We start from the raw sequence: 17099 nt of genomic DNA, 5'->3' as shown, positions 1-17099 counted from the left end.
CCAACCGCTGCCCCCGTCTTTCTGTCCAATGGGAGCAATGACCGTCACCCACGTGGCTTTGTTTATAAATTATAGTCCGCTTACAAAAAAGCACAATGTGAATGCAAACCGCACCAAACGAAAAAAATAAAGTCCACTTTTGGTCCGGACCAAACAAGCAGACCAAAGGACTTTCATGGTGTGAATACACCCATAGTCTTTGCTATACAGTTTTTCTCATTACTTTGTTTTTATTGTTTTTGCTTAGAGTTAAACCTTTTAGTGTACCTTGGAGACATTTCCTGTTCCAGTGAAACAAAATGTAATGGGGCCGATGGATTTGGGCATGAGCCCCATGGAAATCTCATACCCACAATCTCTCACTGCCTGGATGGCCTGGCTGACGTTCCTGTAGTTATGTGCCATGCCAATATGCTTTGAACATAAAAAAGAATGTTACAGAATAAAAGCACATCAAGAGCACTTAAATACTTTTGAGCTATACTTTTTAGGAAGAGGTATTTTTGCTTTTGAAATCAAAATAAAAAGAATAGCTGCCTCACCATGAAGGGAGTGTGATGGCCTAGAGCCAAGAAGCGAAGCCCCAATCCATGCAGACTGTTAATCATTCCTGCAAAAAACAGGAGAAATTGGACCCATTTAAAGAAGGAATTGAAAAGATGCAAATCTTAAAGTAAAAATATATTTAGTATAGGTCTTAGTTTTATCATCATTTTAAGGTTTTACATATCAGAACATGATAAAATTTATCTGGTCTTTACTAAAATTATTCAAATCTTTTTCTCAAGTGAAAAAACAACAACAGAGCCCACCATGTCTTAAATTTTTACACAAAACCAAAGCAAAAATGGAAAAGCTTTATGAGAAAAACAAAGTCCACCCCATGATTCATAAGCTTTAGGAACCTCCGTTAGTGGTTTTCTGAATGACTATTGGTGTCTCACATATGGTTGTGGAGGAACTTTGGCCAACTCTTCTTTCCAACATTGAGTCAGTTCATTGAGGTTTGCAGACATTGGTTTCTAATCAGCTCTCTTAAGGTCCCACTACAGAATTTTAGTTAGTTTAAGGTGTGGACTTCGACTGGACCTGTTTCAGCTGTTCTGTTGCAGATTAGCTGCTGTGTTTGGGATCACTGTCCTGTTGCATCATGACCCAGTTTGGTCCAAGCTTCAGCTGTCAGACAGATGGCCTCATACTTGACTTTAGACTTTCTTGGTCTACAGAGCAGTTTCTGGTCAACTCAATGACTGCAAGGTGCCCAAATCATCAGTGCTCCACCACTGTGCTGACAGTTGGTATGAGGTATTTGTGATATGTTTTAAATGGACTTCAGCAAATAGTGGCCCTGAAAATTATGGGTAAACATCTCTACTTTGTGCACTAAAAACTATGGTTAGACGCAATATAACAGCCATTTTCTCTCATGAGAAGAAAACTAGACTCAAAGAACTGGAAATAGAGTTGAAAAAATTACAAACTGAACATTCAATAACTTTGAAAAAAGAAACTAAAATTAAAATTTTAGACTTGAAGAAAGAAACAGACAAAATGAATAATGCTGAAATACAGAAAAACCTTATTTTGACTAAGCACCACTACTATGAGACAGGTGGGAAATCATTAAGGCACTTATCATACAAACTAAGAAAACAACAAGTAGACAGAAATATTCATAAAATACAAAATCCCTCTTGAAAAAATATAGAAACATGTCCTGAAGAAATTAAACAGTGTTTCCAAAAGTACTATGAGCATCTATACACCCAACCTCAAGCAGCAGATGACCAACAAATTGAACAATGTTTTTTATCTCATACACCTACCTAAAGTCACAGATAGTCAGAATAAAAAATAAATAATAATAAATAAACAAAATGGCACATAATGAAATAAAAGAAGCAATCAGAAGGATGAGGGTGGGGAAATCCCCGGGAGCAGACGGCTTCACCTCCTAGTGGTATAAATCAGTGGAAGATCTCACTGCATTAATTTAAACTGGTTAGGTGGTGGAAAAGAATAAAATTTAACTACTAGAAAGAATAAAATGTAGAGAAGTAATAATTTCTATTATCCCAAAGAGGGAAAGAATAAATTGGAATGTGGAAATTACAGACCTATAAGTATTCGAAATATTGACTACAAATTATTCACTTCTTTTTTATCAAAGAGACTGGAATTATTACTACCAGACTCAATACACAATCACCAAACAGGTTTCATTAGACAAAGACAAAGCCAGGATAGTATAAGGAGAACATTGCATGTCATGAAAGAGATGACAGCACAATAAATGAATTCTCTGATAATAGGTTTAGACACAGAGAAGAAATTCAATTCTGTGAGATGGTTTTTCCTGTATAAAGTTCTTAAAAAAATTAACTTCCATAAAATTATTATCAACCCACTGGCAGCACTACATGATAAACCAGTGGCCTAAATTAAAATCAGCAGAGTTTTGACAGACTCATTCAGGGTTTCCCCCAGAAAACAGGCTAAGCCCAGTGGTAGGTGGCTGTTCGCTGGCTGATCGCCGGCCGACCATGATTTAGTAAATAAAAAAAAAAGATTAAGGTTGAAAGAAAGTTGAAAATATGGCATTTTATTATGTGATATTGCAAGATATTTGTGCCAAATATTTACACAACTACAGTTTAACAAAAAAGCTCTTTTGAAATACTTTTTAAAACAAAAATACAATTAAAATACAAATTGTTTGCACCTAATTTGAATCTTAATTTAAGTCACACTTACAAATAAATTAAATTAACCTAAATGAAAAAGTGCAAACAAAGCACCAACACACGTCTCATTTCCAGGCCAATGAATAACAACAGAGAACTCTGACAAACAGAAAGATGCTGTACTGTGCTTTTTGTGGCACAGGCTGCATGTTGGATCACTACATGTAACAACAAAACAAAAGATCTAATGAATTTAACAGCATCATTTTACTGGTAAACAAGGATAATATTTTCACTAAGCACAAAACATGCTTACCGTATTCAGTCTTGTAAAGCCACCTGCTCAATTTCAGCTCAACTAACCATTTTTGGTTAAACCCGCTCCATGTTTATTGCTGTGGCTCTGACAACATGCTAACTCCAGGTAGCTGAAGGAGGCTCGGCCTCAGGGCTCATTAAAGTCATGCAGGGCTCCATGAACAGCGAGCGGACCTGAGCGTGCAGTGGTGGTGTTTATACTTGCCGCTTACGTCAGTGTAGTATTCTCCGAAAAGACAGGGGGCAGTACGCTACATAACAAGTGGAAATACGGTAAAAAAGAGAGCAGATGGTTGTTACGTCAAATATGGCTGCAGGTATTCAGGAGGAAGAGCTGTTGTGTTTCTGGCTGTGATACAGAGAGGATGTTTAAACTTAAAGCATTCAGTTTGACTTTCATTGATTTATTTGCTTTACTTGTGATTCGCTCATCATAGGACTAATATTTCTATATTTAATATTTCACTCCTTTTCATCAGCTTCAGCAGTAATCTCCTTCCATGAGTTTGGAACCGTTTGATTATCTTTTTGATCTCTCACAGAGTGATCAGAGAACATTATGTAATACGTACAGTACGTACGCTGGAACCGATAAGCCAATCGGTGAACATTATGTAATATAATACAATTGGAGCTTGCCATCATTCCAGGAGGATCAAAAAAAGGACTCCAACCACTGGACGTTGGTGTAAACAGCGCGTTCAAAGTGAAGTTGCGAGTGGCGTGGGAGCGATAAATGACCGACGGCGAACACACTTTTACTAAGACGGGGGCATCGCCAGTTGAGTTATGCCATCATATGCGAATGGATTGTGGATGCCTGGGCTAAAGTATCTGCTTTAACTGTTGTCTGAGCTTTCATGAAAGCCGGCATCATTACTGAACAGCCCCCTGGCAATGGGACTGACTCCGACAATGACAATGACACAGATGTTTTTATTTTTTAATTTTTTTTTCTCGTCTTTCTTTCCCTAGGTTGTGTTGTGTTTCTGTTTCTATTCACGTTTATGCAGGCTAGTTGTTCTGCTGTACTGTTGAAAGGCAATTAAAAGTTAATTACAAAAAAAAAACATCTCTACTTTGGTCTGATGTGTCCAAGGAACATTGTTGCAGAAGTCTTGTGGTTCATTCAGATGAAACTTTACAAAACCTGATCATGCTGCTATGTTACTTTTGGAGAGAAGAGGCTTTCTTCTGCAACCCTTTCAAACAAGCCATATTTGTTCAGGCTTTTTCTAATGTTCCCGTCATGACCTTCATCAATCTGCTAACTGAGGCCTGTAGAGTCTGACATACAGCTCTAGTTCTTTTTTCTAATTCCTTTGAGCATTGCACATCCCAGTCTGACATTGTGGTGAATTTGCTGGGATGTCCATTTCTGGTGTGATGACCTCGGATTTTGGCCTCCCTATTTTGTCACATCTTTGATAGGCAGCTGTCCTAAATGTGAAAAATGTTTCTCTCTGGAGAATAATGGGCTACAAATGGTTGGGGATTTACATTTAAACCCCCCCAAATTGATGGGCAGCAACAGTTGTTTTTCTAAGGTCTCTGCTGATGTTTTTCCACCTTGGCATTGTGTTAACACACACCTGTATGTTCCAGAGCAGCAAAGTGACAAAACTGCTGTTTATATAAAGGTGGTCACAGTGATGGTGATCAGTTAATCAACACATTTCATCAGCAGCTCCTGGCTGATACTGAACCTCCTAAACCCTTTGGAAACAGCAAGGATGGACACAGCTTTTCCATTTTGGCTTTGTTTTTGGTTAATAAATAGTGACATGGTGGTATCTGCTGTGTGTTTTTGTTCACTCAAGGTTAGAATTAAAAGATGTTGGAGTCTTGTAAATACCAGATCATTACTTAAAACCCTAGAACTGAAAGAGGGTAGACTGTCTTTTCCTCATGACTGATGAAAGGAAGATTAATCTTCCTTTAATATCAGGAGAAATGTGTTCACAATGCAAATAATCTTGATTTTAATTTTTACTTAGCAGCTGTGATCTTGGCACAATCCAATAAAATGGCTTTTTGGTTGACTGCTGAAATAATGAGGGTTCAGTTAATTCCCACCCATCTATCTTCTGATATTTGGTGTTACAACAGGTTCATGACAACTAATGCTTTGTAAATATTCAAAAAAAGCAATGAAATAAAACTGACCAGCTCTATTATTTTCACATACCTGCAACACCAGCCCACTGACCAAAAGCCACAATTCGATAACCATTGGCATCAACCATCTTTTCGTAGTCAATTAAACGAACCTCCTGAAAAGACAAACAAACAAAAAAACAAATACTTCAATATAATATTTTTAGGAACTTCAAGGGAGACTTAAATTTAGGCTTTGAGCTTTTCCCATCACTTTGAATTTACTGCACAGAGGATTTCCTTTCCCCTAGTTCTTCAGAATGATGCACGTGTCATAAAAAATTAATCAGTTTACTTTTACACATCAATTTTACTTTACTCTTTTTTCTAGAGATGCATATCGTCACTTTTATCCAAAAACAAATTAAAAAAAGTCTAAAAAAACAAAACAACTGGACTTTTATTCTGAGGTTGAAGATGTACCACTTCTCATCCAAGTAGCTTTCTCAATTTAAAAAGCAGAGTATACAGTTCAAGCTTTTAAAGCTGAGATGTGATGTAAGCTAGTTTCAGATGCTCTCCTGTATTGAGCCATGCATCTGTGAAGAAGCTGTTTGGTTCTAGACATTCCTCGCTGCACTGAACTGCCTACACCACACCACTCAGTGCGTGTTTGGGTGTTTTGTCCTTAGGTTAGACCAGCCTCTGTCTGAGTCCTGTTGGGTTTGTACTATTTGCACAATCTTGAGATTTATTTATTTATTATTCATTTATAATATCTCAACAACTGTAGGAGAAATTTGTTAATCACACGGAACTCTTATTATATTTATACCCAAAAAGACGGAAACCAGTTTTTGTCGTTATGATTACAAAAATAAAACTAAATCAAGAAAACAGAATCAACAACAAACACTTAAGAGAACAACATAAACGAGACTAACACTAAGATTTCAGGGAATAACTTTCTGAGGAATGACTAATAAAAAATTGCTATGAAAAATGAGTTTTTAACATGATAAAAACTGAACAAGTAATACTTTAATGATCTAAAGTAGAATAGTGATTATCAGTTTATCTAAACCAAATGCAATTATTTGGACAGGAGTTTGATTTAGGATTTACTCGTGTAACAATTTAGACAATTCAACTAGTTTGATAAAGTCTTGGTTTAGGAGATGTTAAGAATTCTGCCATATTGTCAGGTTATTTTGACAGAACTGTAAGTGAGGAAGAGATTATCAAAGTTTGCATCAGCTGAAAAGTTCTCGTTACCAGAGTTGCACAGTTCCTCATTGGATCAAACTGCTCGTTCAGCATCAGCTCCATCTGTCTGGAGAATCCTGTTGGGCTGATAAAACCCTGTGCAGTACCAGTGAGGTCCATGCCAGTGTAACCTGTGTTGGCAGTAATGCCTTTGAAGAGGTGGGTTCAGTCAGCTGGTGGAGAAGGAATGGCAGGCATTGGCAATCTCCCACACCAGCTCATATTTCAAGGTACCACAGTTGTTCTCCAACTTGTAGAAAAAAGGTCTCTCTTTCTTCTTTTTACTCTCTTTTACTGCTAGACTTCGAACAAAAACAACTCGGAGAAAAATGTTTGATTTTTTACATCTCTGCACGAACAGTGAATATTTATGGGTTATTTTTTCCATTATTTTGACCACAAACATTTCTCTCTGGGAAAATTATTAACTAGTTGAGAGCATTTCTACTGACTAATGATGATTAAACAAACAGAATTAAGCTAGCTACTAAGTTACCAAAATATTTCATATCAAAAAGAAAAATTCTCAGTTTGAAGTTGTAATTTAGGAATAAAAAATAAATAAATAAAAAACTGATGTTTTTGAACAGAGTCCAAACTAATGAATAACTTGATTAATGCAACACAGGACAATTGTTCTAATTTATTAGGTGTTTAATATCACACCTGCCTACCATACCTTACCCTACCTTTCCTGTGATTAATTTTTAAGAACAAATATTTAAGGTTTTTTTCCCCGTCGTTTTGGGTTTTTTTTTCTTTATCAAAACTGTTGCTAATTTAAACAAATATGCACAGATCACCAGAACCGCCCATAACAACAGGTGCTCAGCAGGTGTGTCAGCAGGCTGAGCAGCGGAGCCAACATCTGAAGCAAAGTTTGCAGCTTTACTGGATGGAAATGAATGAGGTGGATTGAGGGTTTCTGAAAGTTTTAGTGAGTTAAATTTAAGACTTTTTAAGATCCTGTAAAAATCCTGTGATAGCACACAATCATTGAGTATTAGAGCAAGTCCAGGTTTTGATTTGAACTGTACATTTATTTATGTTAAAATTGCTAACAAAAAAAGTTTAACTAGCTAAAACAAAGTAGAAAATATTGTCCTTAAAAATATATATCAATAATCGCACTCTAATCACCAATTTTCCATTTATTGTGCATGGTAGTCAGAAATTAGATAACATTGACTGTATGAATCAAGATTGTGATCCTGAAATATCCACGATAAAACATGAAGTGGGATATTTTAAAGAAAGACTTTATAAATTTGTCATAGGCTTCCAAAATGAGCTAAATTACTTTTTTGTTGACAAAAGTAAGCAGATAATTTCAAAATGGAAGTATGTAGTAGCAGTAGTAGTTGTAGTAATAGCAGTAGAACAGGGATAGTAATAAAACTGCAGTGTCAGTAGTACTCTGGAACAGCGTACAGCCTTTGGACAATAATGTGCAGCTCACCTTTTTCAGCAGGTCATCCAGAAGACCCATGTTGGCTTCCTGAGCTTTGATGGTGTGAGAGAAAAATGCATATGTCTTCCTAGGGATAACTTTGTCTTCCGGTGGCCTCTTTACTCCAATAATTAGCGATGCCTCTGAAATGTCCTCCTGAATAACAGCTCCCGCTCTCAGGTAGAACTGAAAATAAAACAAAAGGCGTAAAGAAAAAAAGCTAACAACAATGACTCTGTTCATAATTAGTGTTTACTTTTGTTTCATTTTTTAAATTGTTGTATAATAATGAATGAAAGTCTTTAGTTAAAGTAGCAATTCACATATCTAGCTAAGAAACTTATTTTAGAGATTGTTATCTTAATTTTTAAGGCCAAACATAAAGCCCTAATAAGACAAAAAATAACTCAAAGTTAAATGACATAGGTCCTTAATCATCAACTGATGGCCTAAGGTCAAACCACCCACAAAATATTATTTATTTATACTCAATTTCTTACAGGAATGAAACAAAGCTTTAGTATGATCTGTTAGCACTCAGAGTACATGTTAGGCATGTCCACAGGTTTGTATGATATTTTGATAACAGACAAAAAAAACGCACATGCTCACACACAAGACATGTTTTTGACATGAGGAAATAGACAGTAGAAGAAACAGGAACTAGTGAACCAACTCAAGACAAGTTAACGACAGCAGTTCAGGGTTTCCCCCAGAAAACAGGCTAAGCCCGGTGGTAGGTGGCCGTTTCTCCGGCCGATCGCCGGCAGAGTAAAAAATCAGATTAAAGTTGAGAGGAAAGTTAAAAATATGGCTATTTATTATGTGATATTGTAAGATATTTGTGCCAAATATTTACACAACTACAGTTTTACAAAAAGGTACTTTTGAAATACTTTTTTAAACAAAAATGCAATTAAAATAAATACTTATTCATTGCACCTAATTTAAGTCACATTTACAAATAAATTAAATTAACATAAATGAAAAAGTGCAAACAAAGCACCAACACAAGTCTCACTTCCAGGCCAATGAATAACAACAGAGAACTCTGACAAACAGAAAGATGCTGTACTGTACTGTGCTTTTTGTGGCACAGGCTGCATGTTGGATCACTACATGAAACATATCTAATGCTGAATTTAATAGCATCATTTTACTGGTAAACAAGGATAATATTTTCATGAAGTACAAAACATGCTTACCATATTCAGTCTTGTAAAGCCACCCGCTGAATTTCAGCTCAACTAACCATTTTTGGTTAAACCTGCTCATTCCATGTTTATTGCTGTGGCTCTGACAACATGCTAACTCCAGGTAGCTGAAGGAGGCTCGGCCTCAGGGCTCAGAGTCGTGCAGGGCTCCGTGAACAGCGTGCGGACTGAGCGCGCAGTGGAGGCGTTTAGACTTTACGCGAACACAGGCGAACCAGCTCCGATAGAGCACCGAAACTGTCCATTTTGAACAGAGCATGGCATGCACGCGAAGTTACAAGAATTGGCAGGTGCACAACCACATGATAAAACCAGCACGGGACCTTCACACAGGGACGGGGACAGCGTGATTGCTTCACTGTTGGCACTCGCACGGTAATCAACGCAGGGTGGGGGAGAAAAAAAAAACGTGTATAAAAAATGACGTATTTTACAATAAACAAGCTTAGCCTGGCAGCGGGGTAGCGAAAGCCTGGCGGCCCGCCAGGTCTATAATACACTGGAGGAAACCCTGCTCACCCATCCCAATTATCGGAATCAGGTGTTCTTATCACTGCCATAGCCACAGGTGTATAAAAGGAAGCACCTAGGCATGCAGACTGATTTTGCAAACATTTGTGAAAGAATGTGTCGCTCTCAGTGAATTCCAGTGTGGAACTGTGATAGGATGCCACCTGTGCAACAAATCCAGTTGTGAAATATACTCACTCCTAAATATTCCACAGTCAACTGTCAGCTGTATTATAAGAAAATGGAAGTGTCTGGGAACGACAGCAACTCAGCCATGAAGTGGTAGGCCACAAACTGACAGAGTGGGGTCACCCAATGCTGAAGTGCATAGTACGAAGAGGTTGCCAATTTTCTGCAGAGACAATTACTACAGACCTCCAAACTTCATGTGACCTTCAGATTAGCTCAAGAACAGTGCACACAGAGCTTCATGGAATGGGTTTCCATGGTTGAGCAGCTGCATCCAAGCCATACATCACCAAGTGCAATGCAAAACATCAGATGCAGTGGTGTAAAGCACACGCCACTGGACTCTAGAGCAGTGGAGACGTGTTCTCGAGAGTGACAAATCGTGCTTCTCCATCTAACAATCTGATGGACGAGTCTGGGTTTGGCAGTTGCCAGGAGAACAGTACTTGTCTGACTTGTGCCAAGTGTAAAGTTTGGTGGAGGGGGGATTATGGTGTGGGGTTGTTTTTCAGGAGCTGGGCTTGGTCCCTTACTTCAAGTCAAAGGAACTCTGACTACTTCAACATACCAAGACATTTTGGGCAACTTCATGCTCCCAACTTTGTGGGAACAGTTTGGAGCTGGCCCCTTCCACTTCCAACATGACTGTGCACCAGGGCACAAAGCAAGGTCCATAAAGACATGGATGGCAGTCTGGTGTGGATGAACTTAACTGGCCTGCATAGAGTCCTGACCTCAACCGGATAGAACACCTTTGGGCTGAATTAGAGAGGAGACTGAAAGCCAGGCCTTCTCATCCAACATCAGTGTCTGACCTCACAAATGAGCTTCTTGAAGAATGGTCAAAAATCCCCATAAATACACTCCTAAACCTTGTGGACAGCTTTCCCATAAGAGCTGAAGCTGTTATAGCTGCAAAGGGTGGACCAACGTCATATTGAACCCTATGGATTAGGAATTGGATGTTACTTAAGCTCATATATGAGTCAAGACAGGTGACCGAATACTTTTGGCAATATAGTGTATGTATCGCGTGGGGCAAAAAAATGGAATTGGGTTGCATTTGCCTGGAACGTGAATGCAGCTTAGGAAACTCTGTAAAGTGTTTTGCAGAATCTGGAGAAGTTAAAAAAAACACTATGAGTTTTGGACCAATTGTGGACAATTTACTCAAGAATACTTTGGTCTACAGAGGACTTCATGGTCAACTCAATGACTGTAAGGTGCCTAACCATCAGCCCTCAACCCCCGTGCTGACAGTTTGTATGAGGTGTTATGCTGATTTGGTGTGTTTGGATTTAAGCAAACGTGGCTCACTGCAATTAGGGAAACTTATCTACTTTGGTCTTGTTTTGTTCCACAAGTCTTGTGGTTCCTTCAGTTGAAACTTCACAAACATTTTGTTCCTCTTTGAGAGAAAAGGCTTTCTCCTGCAAATCATACTTTTCAATCTATTTATAATGTCCCTGTCATAAATGTTAATATTTAACATCTAACTGAGGCCTGAACCCCTGACCTTGGGGTGAATCTGCAAAAATGTCCACTCCTGGGAAGATTGGTAGTTGTTTTAAATGTTTTCGACTTTAAATAGTCTTTCGATTTGGTTTTCTCTCTGGAAAATGATGGACTCCAAATCATTTGAAAATCACCTTTAACTCTTCCCAGATTAATGGGCAGCAAAAGTTGCTTCTCTAAGGTCATTGCTGATGTCTTTCCATCCTGGCATTGTGTTAACACACCTATATGCTCCAGGGCAAGACTCTGGCATTTATAGACGTGTTCACACTGATGAGGATCAGTTAATCAATATATTTGATCAGCAGTTCCTGACTGATACTGAACCTTTGAAATCCTGCAGATGCAAAAGGGCTGGGCACAGATTTTACATAGTGTAAGCTGGCTTCACTTTTGTCTAATAAATAACGGCATGGTGGAATCTGTGGAATTATCTTTTTTTAATCATGTCTTGACATAAAAAGTTCCAGAACTTAAAAAGGGTGGAATTTTGTGCCCCATGACTTCTTTATATGAGTGTGGATTTGTGTCCACCATTGGTAACTTCAGCCAGAAAGGTTCTTGTCCCATCTCAGTTCTCAAAGAGAACAAGTTTACTTATTCAGTTTTGACTTTGCAGAACATAGTAGTACATACAGTATTAAAATAACAACTTTTTTTTAGCTGAGAGCATTAATTGTCTTACCTTCTCATGAATGGCCCTGCGGTTAGATGGTTGGACCAGCACTTTGACACCATTGTTGGTGAGCTCTTTGACGTGACGTGGAGCCAGTGGGGCCCTTCTCTCCCAAGGATTGACGTCCTCACGACGAATGGCCATGACAACCCCATGGTGCTCATAGCGTCGCTGGCCTACAAGGCAGCTCGGCTTCTTCTTACCTCGGAGAGTAAGAACTCTGAACATGACTTCCCCTCCCCTGTTTAGAATAAAACACATGAATGCAGTTCAGTAAGGTGAAGGATGTTCATACCTCTATACTGGAGAAACTAAATAGGTTCTCCACATACGCATGGTTCAACATGGGAAAGCCTGCTCAGGGAATGACTCAGCTGTGCTAAGACACTCGTTTTGAGGACCAAAATTTCATAGTTTGGAAAAAGAAACAGATTGTTTGAGAGGGGGGTGCAGGAAGTCATTTGTTTCAACTGACAAAGACCAACTTTAAACAAAGGTGGAGGACATTTCACAAGACACCTCTGGCCAGGACTTAGACATCTTCTTGCTGCATCAATGTGATTTCTGAATGGCCCAAGGTGGCAAGGGGAGGTTGAAGCCAACCCACCCCTGATGCGGTTGGCATGTGAAAATGTTAACCAGTTTTGTGGCTCAATAATGTGATGAAATAAAGACATATGGTCTGTGTGACTGCTTGGTTGCAGAATTAAACAGCAAACAAATTTATCACCAAGGGAAGATCAATAATGATGCACAGCAACTTTGCATTTAGTTAAAAAAATTAAATTAACCACAAAGAGAATCGCTTAACTGACTTAATTTGGCATGTTTGGAAAACAATAAGGGGCAGACGTCCATTACCCATTCGATGCATTGCACATTGATTCAGCAGACCTTTACTTCATGCCTCTTTTGGTGCTGCGATGCTCGCTTTATTTCCAAAAGTTCACGTCTACGTGAGATGTGGCAAGTTCCATCTATGATTTTTGAAGTTTCATTTTTTGGCTTCTCGAAAGACAAAAGTCTTCCTCGGATTTGGATCCATACGCTCCTTTGTGGGAATTACTATCAGAACTCGGGATCAGATCACATCAAAGAGGAGCACCACTCAGTTAATGTAGTGGATTGACTTCCCGCCAAAAAAACAGGACCTTTTTCCATCAGCATTTTTAACTATTTTTAATTTTAAAACAAAGTGTTGTGGCAGCAAAAAATCAATTTCCAGGCACTGTCAGATGAAATCACTCAAACAGGTTTATTTATATATTGTGCACAAAATATAGAGAGCAGTAAAGACAATCAACAATCAATATCAGAGTCCCAGGTCTGAACAGGGAAGCTCCGAATCAAAGCTCTGGCCCACCAAGTCAACACAGGTGCTTTTATTAAAGATATTGAAATACTGGACCAGAAGGAGGAGTTGGGGAAAAGCAAGTCACACTGGTTCCCATGAGGAGAAAATTCAACATCACTCCTATAAACAAGTTCATTCTGTGAGAACCCATGGGACTTGGAATAGAAGGCATAACATTATCAATTCAAATTCAAATTCAAAAATACTTTCTTAATCCCAAAGGGAAATTAAATCAGGACTTATAAACAACAGGTGTTACCCTACAGTAAATTCTGCCATTACAAAAGGCAAATTGAGAGGAGGACATCGCCACAGAGAAGGAGACGAGAAAGATTAATTTTTTTCTCCAAATGTGACGTGAACACGAGACCGCGTTGTCATTAAAAGGTCTGAGCTGCTTCTAGGCCAGGGGTAGGTAACCCTGGTCCTGGAGAGCCACTATCCTGCATGTTTTACTCGTTCCTCTGCTCTTACACAGCTGATTTGAATCAATGTGTCATTAACAGGCTTCTGCAGAACATGAAGAAGTAATTAAACCACTGAATCAGGTGTGTTGGAGCAGGGAAACAAGGAAAACATGCAGGACAGTGGCTCTCCAGGACCAGGGTTGCCTACCCCTGTTCTAGGCTGACAGCCTGAGATCAGTTTGTCATTCAGAGCAGTTTGTTATTGATGAAAAAATACAGACAATCCATGTGTGATTAAAGGAATGTCATAGTCTGAAACTGCTATCGATAAGTTTACTCTGGTGTGAGAGTTCCTAAATGCTACTGATACGAGTCAGCATCTGGTTAGCATTGAGTTTCAATGCTATTTCAATGCTACAATTTCAGGGTTTCCACCAGAAAAGAGGCTAAGCCTGATGGTAGGTGGCACTGGCCGATCCCCGGCCAACCGTGATTTAGTTAAAAAAAAAAAAAAAAAAGATTAAAGTTGAACCACATTAACGAGGGTCGCTCAAATATAATAGTTTTCAGGTTTTCAGTTCAGCTTTAACTTAACAGTTTTCCAAGACTGTGGTGACTCCAAGTCCAACTGAGCTGATTCACCAAGGAGAATTTATTTGGCTAACCAGGCAAACTTCTTGCACAAAATGTCTGCATTTTAGTACTGTTTTTCAGGTTTTACAAATGCACTTCACCCCTGGACAAAGACATGATGACCTTTTTGACAGGCTTCAGCATGATGTTTCCCAGCTCACATCTGTAAGCACAGGAACCAGACCACACCACCACAATGTTCAAATGTTCCCAAACTGCAAAAACAACTAATAAATAAATTACACTACTAACATTTCTTAAAGGAATGCATAACACCTATCACCTTTCATCTCAGATTTTTAGACTGAGCTCTTCTTATGATAAGAAATGACGAAGTTATAATAATGTTGCTTAAGTCTTGAAATAACAATATGAGCAATATCATGATATTTCTCATAAAGTAATCACTGGCTGTACACGAACTATTGTTTACGTTTTGGAATCACCTAAATTCAAGACAGCTATCACAGCTAAATAACCATTAGGCTGAACAAAAATGACTAAGTCCATTTTATAGACAGCGAGCTAAAACTTCTTCTGACTGTTGCTGAGAGTCATTTCCAACACACACTCTGAGCGTGACATCTCGCGATATCGCTGGAAATCCCTCATAATGCTATTTTCAAGGTTTGACCATAAGCGCTGCAACTTCGTCATTTCTCAACAGATTTTTAGTCTAAAACTCTGGCATGAAATGCGGCGGGCGCTTGTTATTCTTTCGAGGAATGCTATGGCTTTAATTATTACTTTTAAAATAAACTGTTTTTGACCTGTAGCTTTAGCATGCACAGTAGTGTTACCACATGGGTAATTATTTCCGGGACCAGACCAACTGTCATATTCTGCACATTAAATTGTTGACCCAAACACTCAGCAACACTCGGCAGAACCTGCCGACTCGAACCAACCTTTACAACCAGATGAAATCCGCCGCCTGTTAGCTCAGAAACGCTGCACCGTCTCACACAGGACTGCCTTACAGAGTGGAAGGGGAGCTGCAACTTCTACATGGTTACGTCACCCGTGCACAGACCGTAGTAATCCGGTTCCGGTCGGGATTTCAAAATAAAACGCTTTGTTTGATTTTCGAAGTTTATGTTCTTTTGGGGGGGTTGGGTTTTGTTGTTGTTTTTATTTGTTTTAATTCCATCAAGGGTACACAAAATAATGATGATTTAAAGTGTTCACCAGTACTAAACGCTTGTTGTTTTTAATTTATTTGGCATAAAACTGAACAAAGCAGGTTAACAAAATAAAAAAACTCATCCATGTATGTGAAGTCAGTTTATGAAATTTCCAATTGTTGCGTCTATTGAGGGCAGCACCAGCTGGACGCTTGGACTTCTATTCTTTTAAGGTATTCTATAGTCACCTGCTTTGTGGATTTGTGGCTTTCTAAGCAAGTATTTTTAAGAGGATTTGGGGACAATTAGGTAAATTTCCCAGGTGAGAAATAAAAGACTGGTGACTTCAGCACTGAGAAGTTCTCCTAAACAAATCCAAAAAACGTTAAAACCAAAAACAACTGGACGTCTATTCTGTAGCTGAAGACATTTTGCTTCTCATCCGAGGAGCTTTCTCAGTTCAAAAAGCAGTGTTTTTGGTGACAATGTATAGCATGTCTTGTGTCTTTGTGTAAATCTGATTTCAGAAGTCAGAGAATGCTAAATTAAGACAAAAATTACAATTTTTTTTCTTTTTTTTTTCACAAAAGAGGGGCATTGAAAAACTGACTGTTTTGCTTTGTTTGGCTGTTTCTGTACTACATTTTTCCTCATCTGTGATAACAGGAGATGTAAAACCAGAAAGGTCACTATGGTTTCTCAACAAGAAAGTGAAGTGTCGAGGTCAGAAAAACTCACAGAAACCCGGAAAACCTGCTAGACCTCCTCACTTGAGATCGAAAAGATGCATGGAGTCAGAGAGTCAAAAAACACCCAGAGTCTGCATTAAAGCTTGAACAGAGTTTATTTACTTTCAGCGCTGAAAGGAGACGCCTTGCCAGAATAATAGGAAAACCCAAGTCACTTCTGAGCGAGATCTCTAACACATAGCAGTTTTAACATGCTTTCACATTTCCCCCTTTTGGTCTCTAAAAGGGACCACCTTCAAACACAGCGCTCTGTCCCTACTAGGTGCTGCACTGCCCGTGCCGGAAAATCCTCAAGGGCAATTTGTTTAATGCGGGGTAAAACAGCAACGGCGCCCCAGCCCTCCGTGGTGGCGGCCATCTCTAGCGCAACAGACACCTGTACAGAAGAGAACTATCCCTAGTCTGAGAAACAAACAAAATTACCATGTATATACTTAAGTAGCTTATATTGTTCAAAAGTAGTAGAAGATCAATACAAAACTAGTAAAAAATCAACACCTATGCTTGGGAGGAGAGGTTACCAGCACATCACTCCCTGTCAGACGTCTTTACCACGTCTGTCCCTCCTGATTATATTCAAAAACATTGATTAAAAGGCACAACAAATTGTTTATGAGACACAATCCTCTAATCATAGATCTTCTACCCCTACTTTTATATTATCTTGCTGTCAGGTGGCCAAAAGAGCGAGGAAGTGTAATCTGTTCTTAAATTCAGTCCCATCTGCTCATAACCATACAACATTTTTGTGACGCCATCAGTGAGACGACACGGCTCTCGACCTTCCTTACTCTGTACACGGCTGACGGGTTTGAGCTCTTCTAATAGGGGGCTCTTACTTACTACTACTCTTAATACATTCTCCCTTTATTGATTGAAACTACCAGCTATTCTAGTATTACTCTTGTGCCCA

General features: G+C 38.9%; 1 protein-coding gene across 1 annotated transcript in view; it reads right to left on the bottom strand.

The window, feature by feature from the left end:
- The window catches only part of aass (aminoadipate-semialdehyde synthase), an 87000-nt gene extending 71659 nt beyond the window's left edge, over positions 1-15341 (bottom strand). The window contains exons 1-6 of the mRNA XM_017435382.3: positions 15222-15341; positions 11929-12160; positions 7825-8001; positions 5191-5275; positions 543-610; positions 268-414 (exon numbers count right to left, since the gene is read on the bottom strand). Coding sequence (XP_017290871.1) covers positions 268-414; positions 543-610; positions 5191-5275; positions 7825-8001; positions 11929-12147 — 696 coding nt within the window. The 5' untranslated portion in view covers positions 12148-12160; positions 15222-15341. The remainder of the gene's footprint in view (positions 1-267; positions 415-542; positions 611-5190; positions 5276-7824; positions 8002-11928; positions 12161-15221) is intronic.
- Between the last annotated feature and the right edge of the window lie 1758 nt (positions 15342-17099).

Source organism: Kryptolebias marmoratus, linkage group LG17 (assembly GCF_001649575.2).
Source record: "Kryptolebias marmoratus isolate JLee-2015 linkage group LG17, ASM164957v2, whole genome shotgun sequence".
NCBI lineage: Eukaryota > Metazoa > Chordata > Actinopteri > Cyprinodontiformes > Rivulidae > Kryptolebias > Kryptolebias marmoratus.
This window is presented reverse-complemented; position numbering and strand designations above follow the sequence as displayed.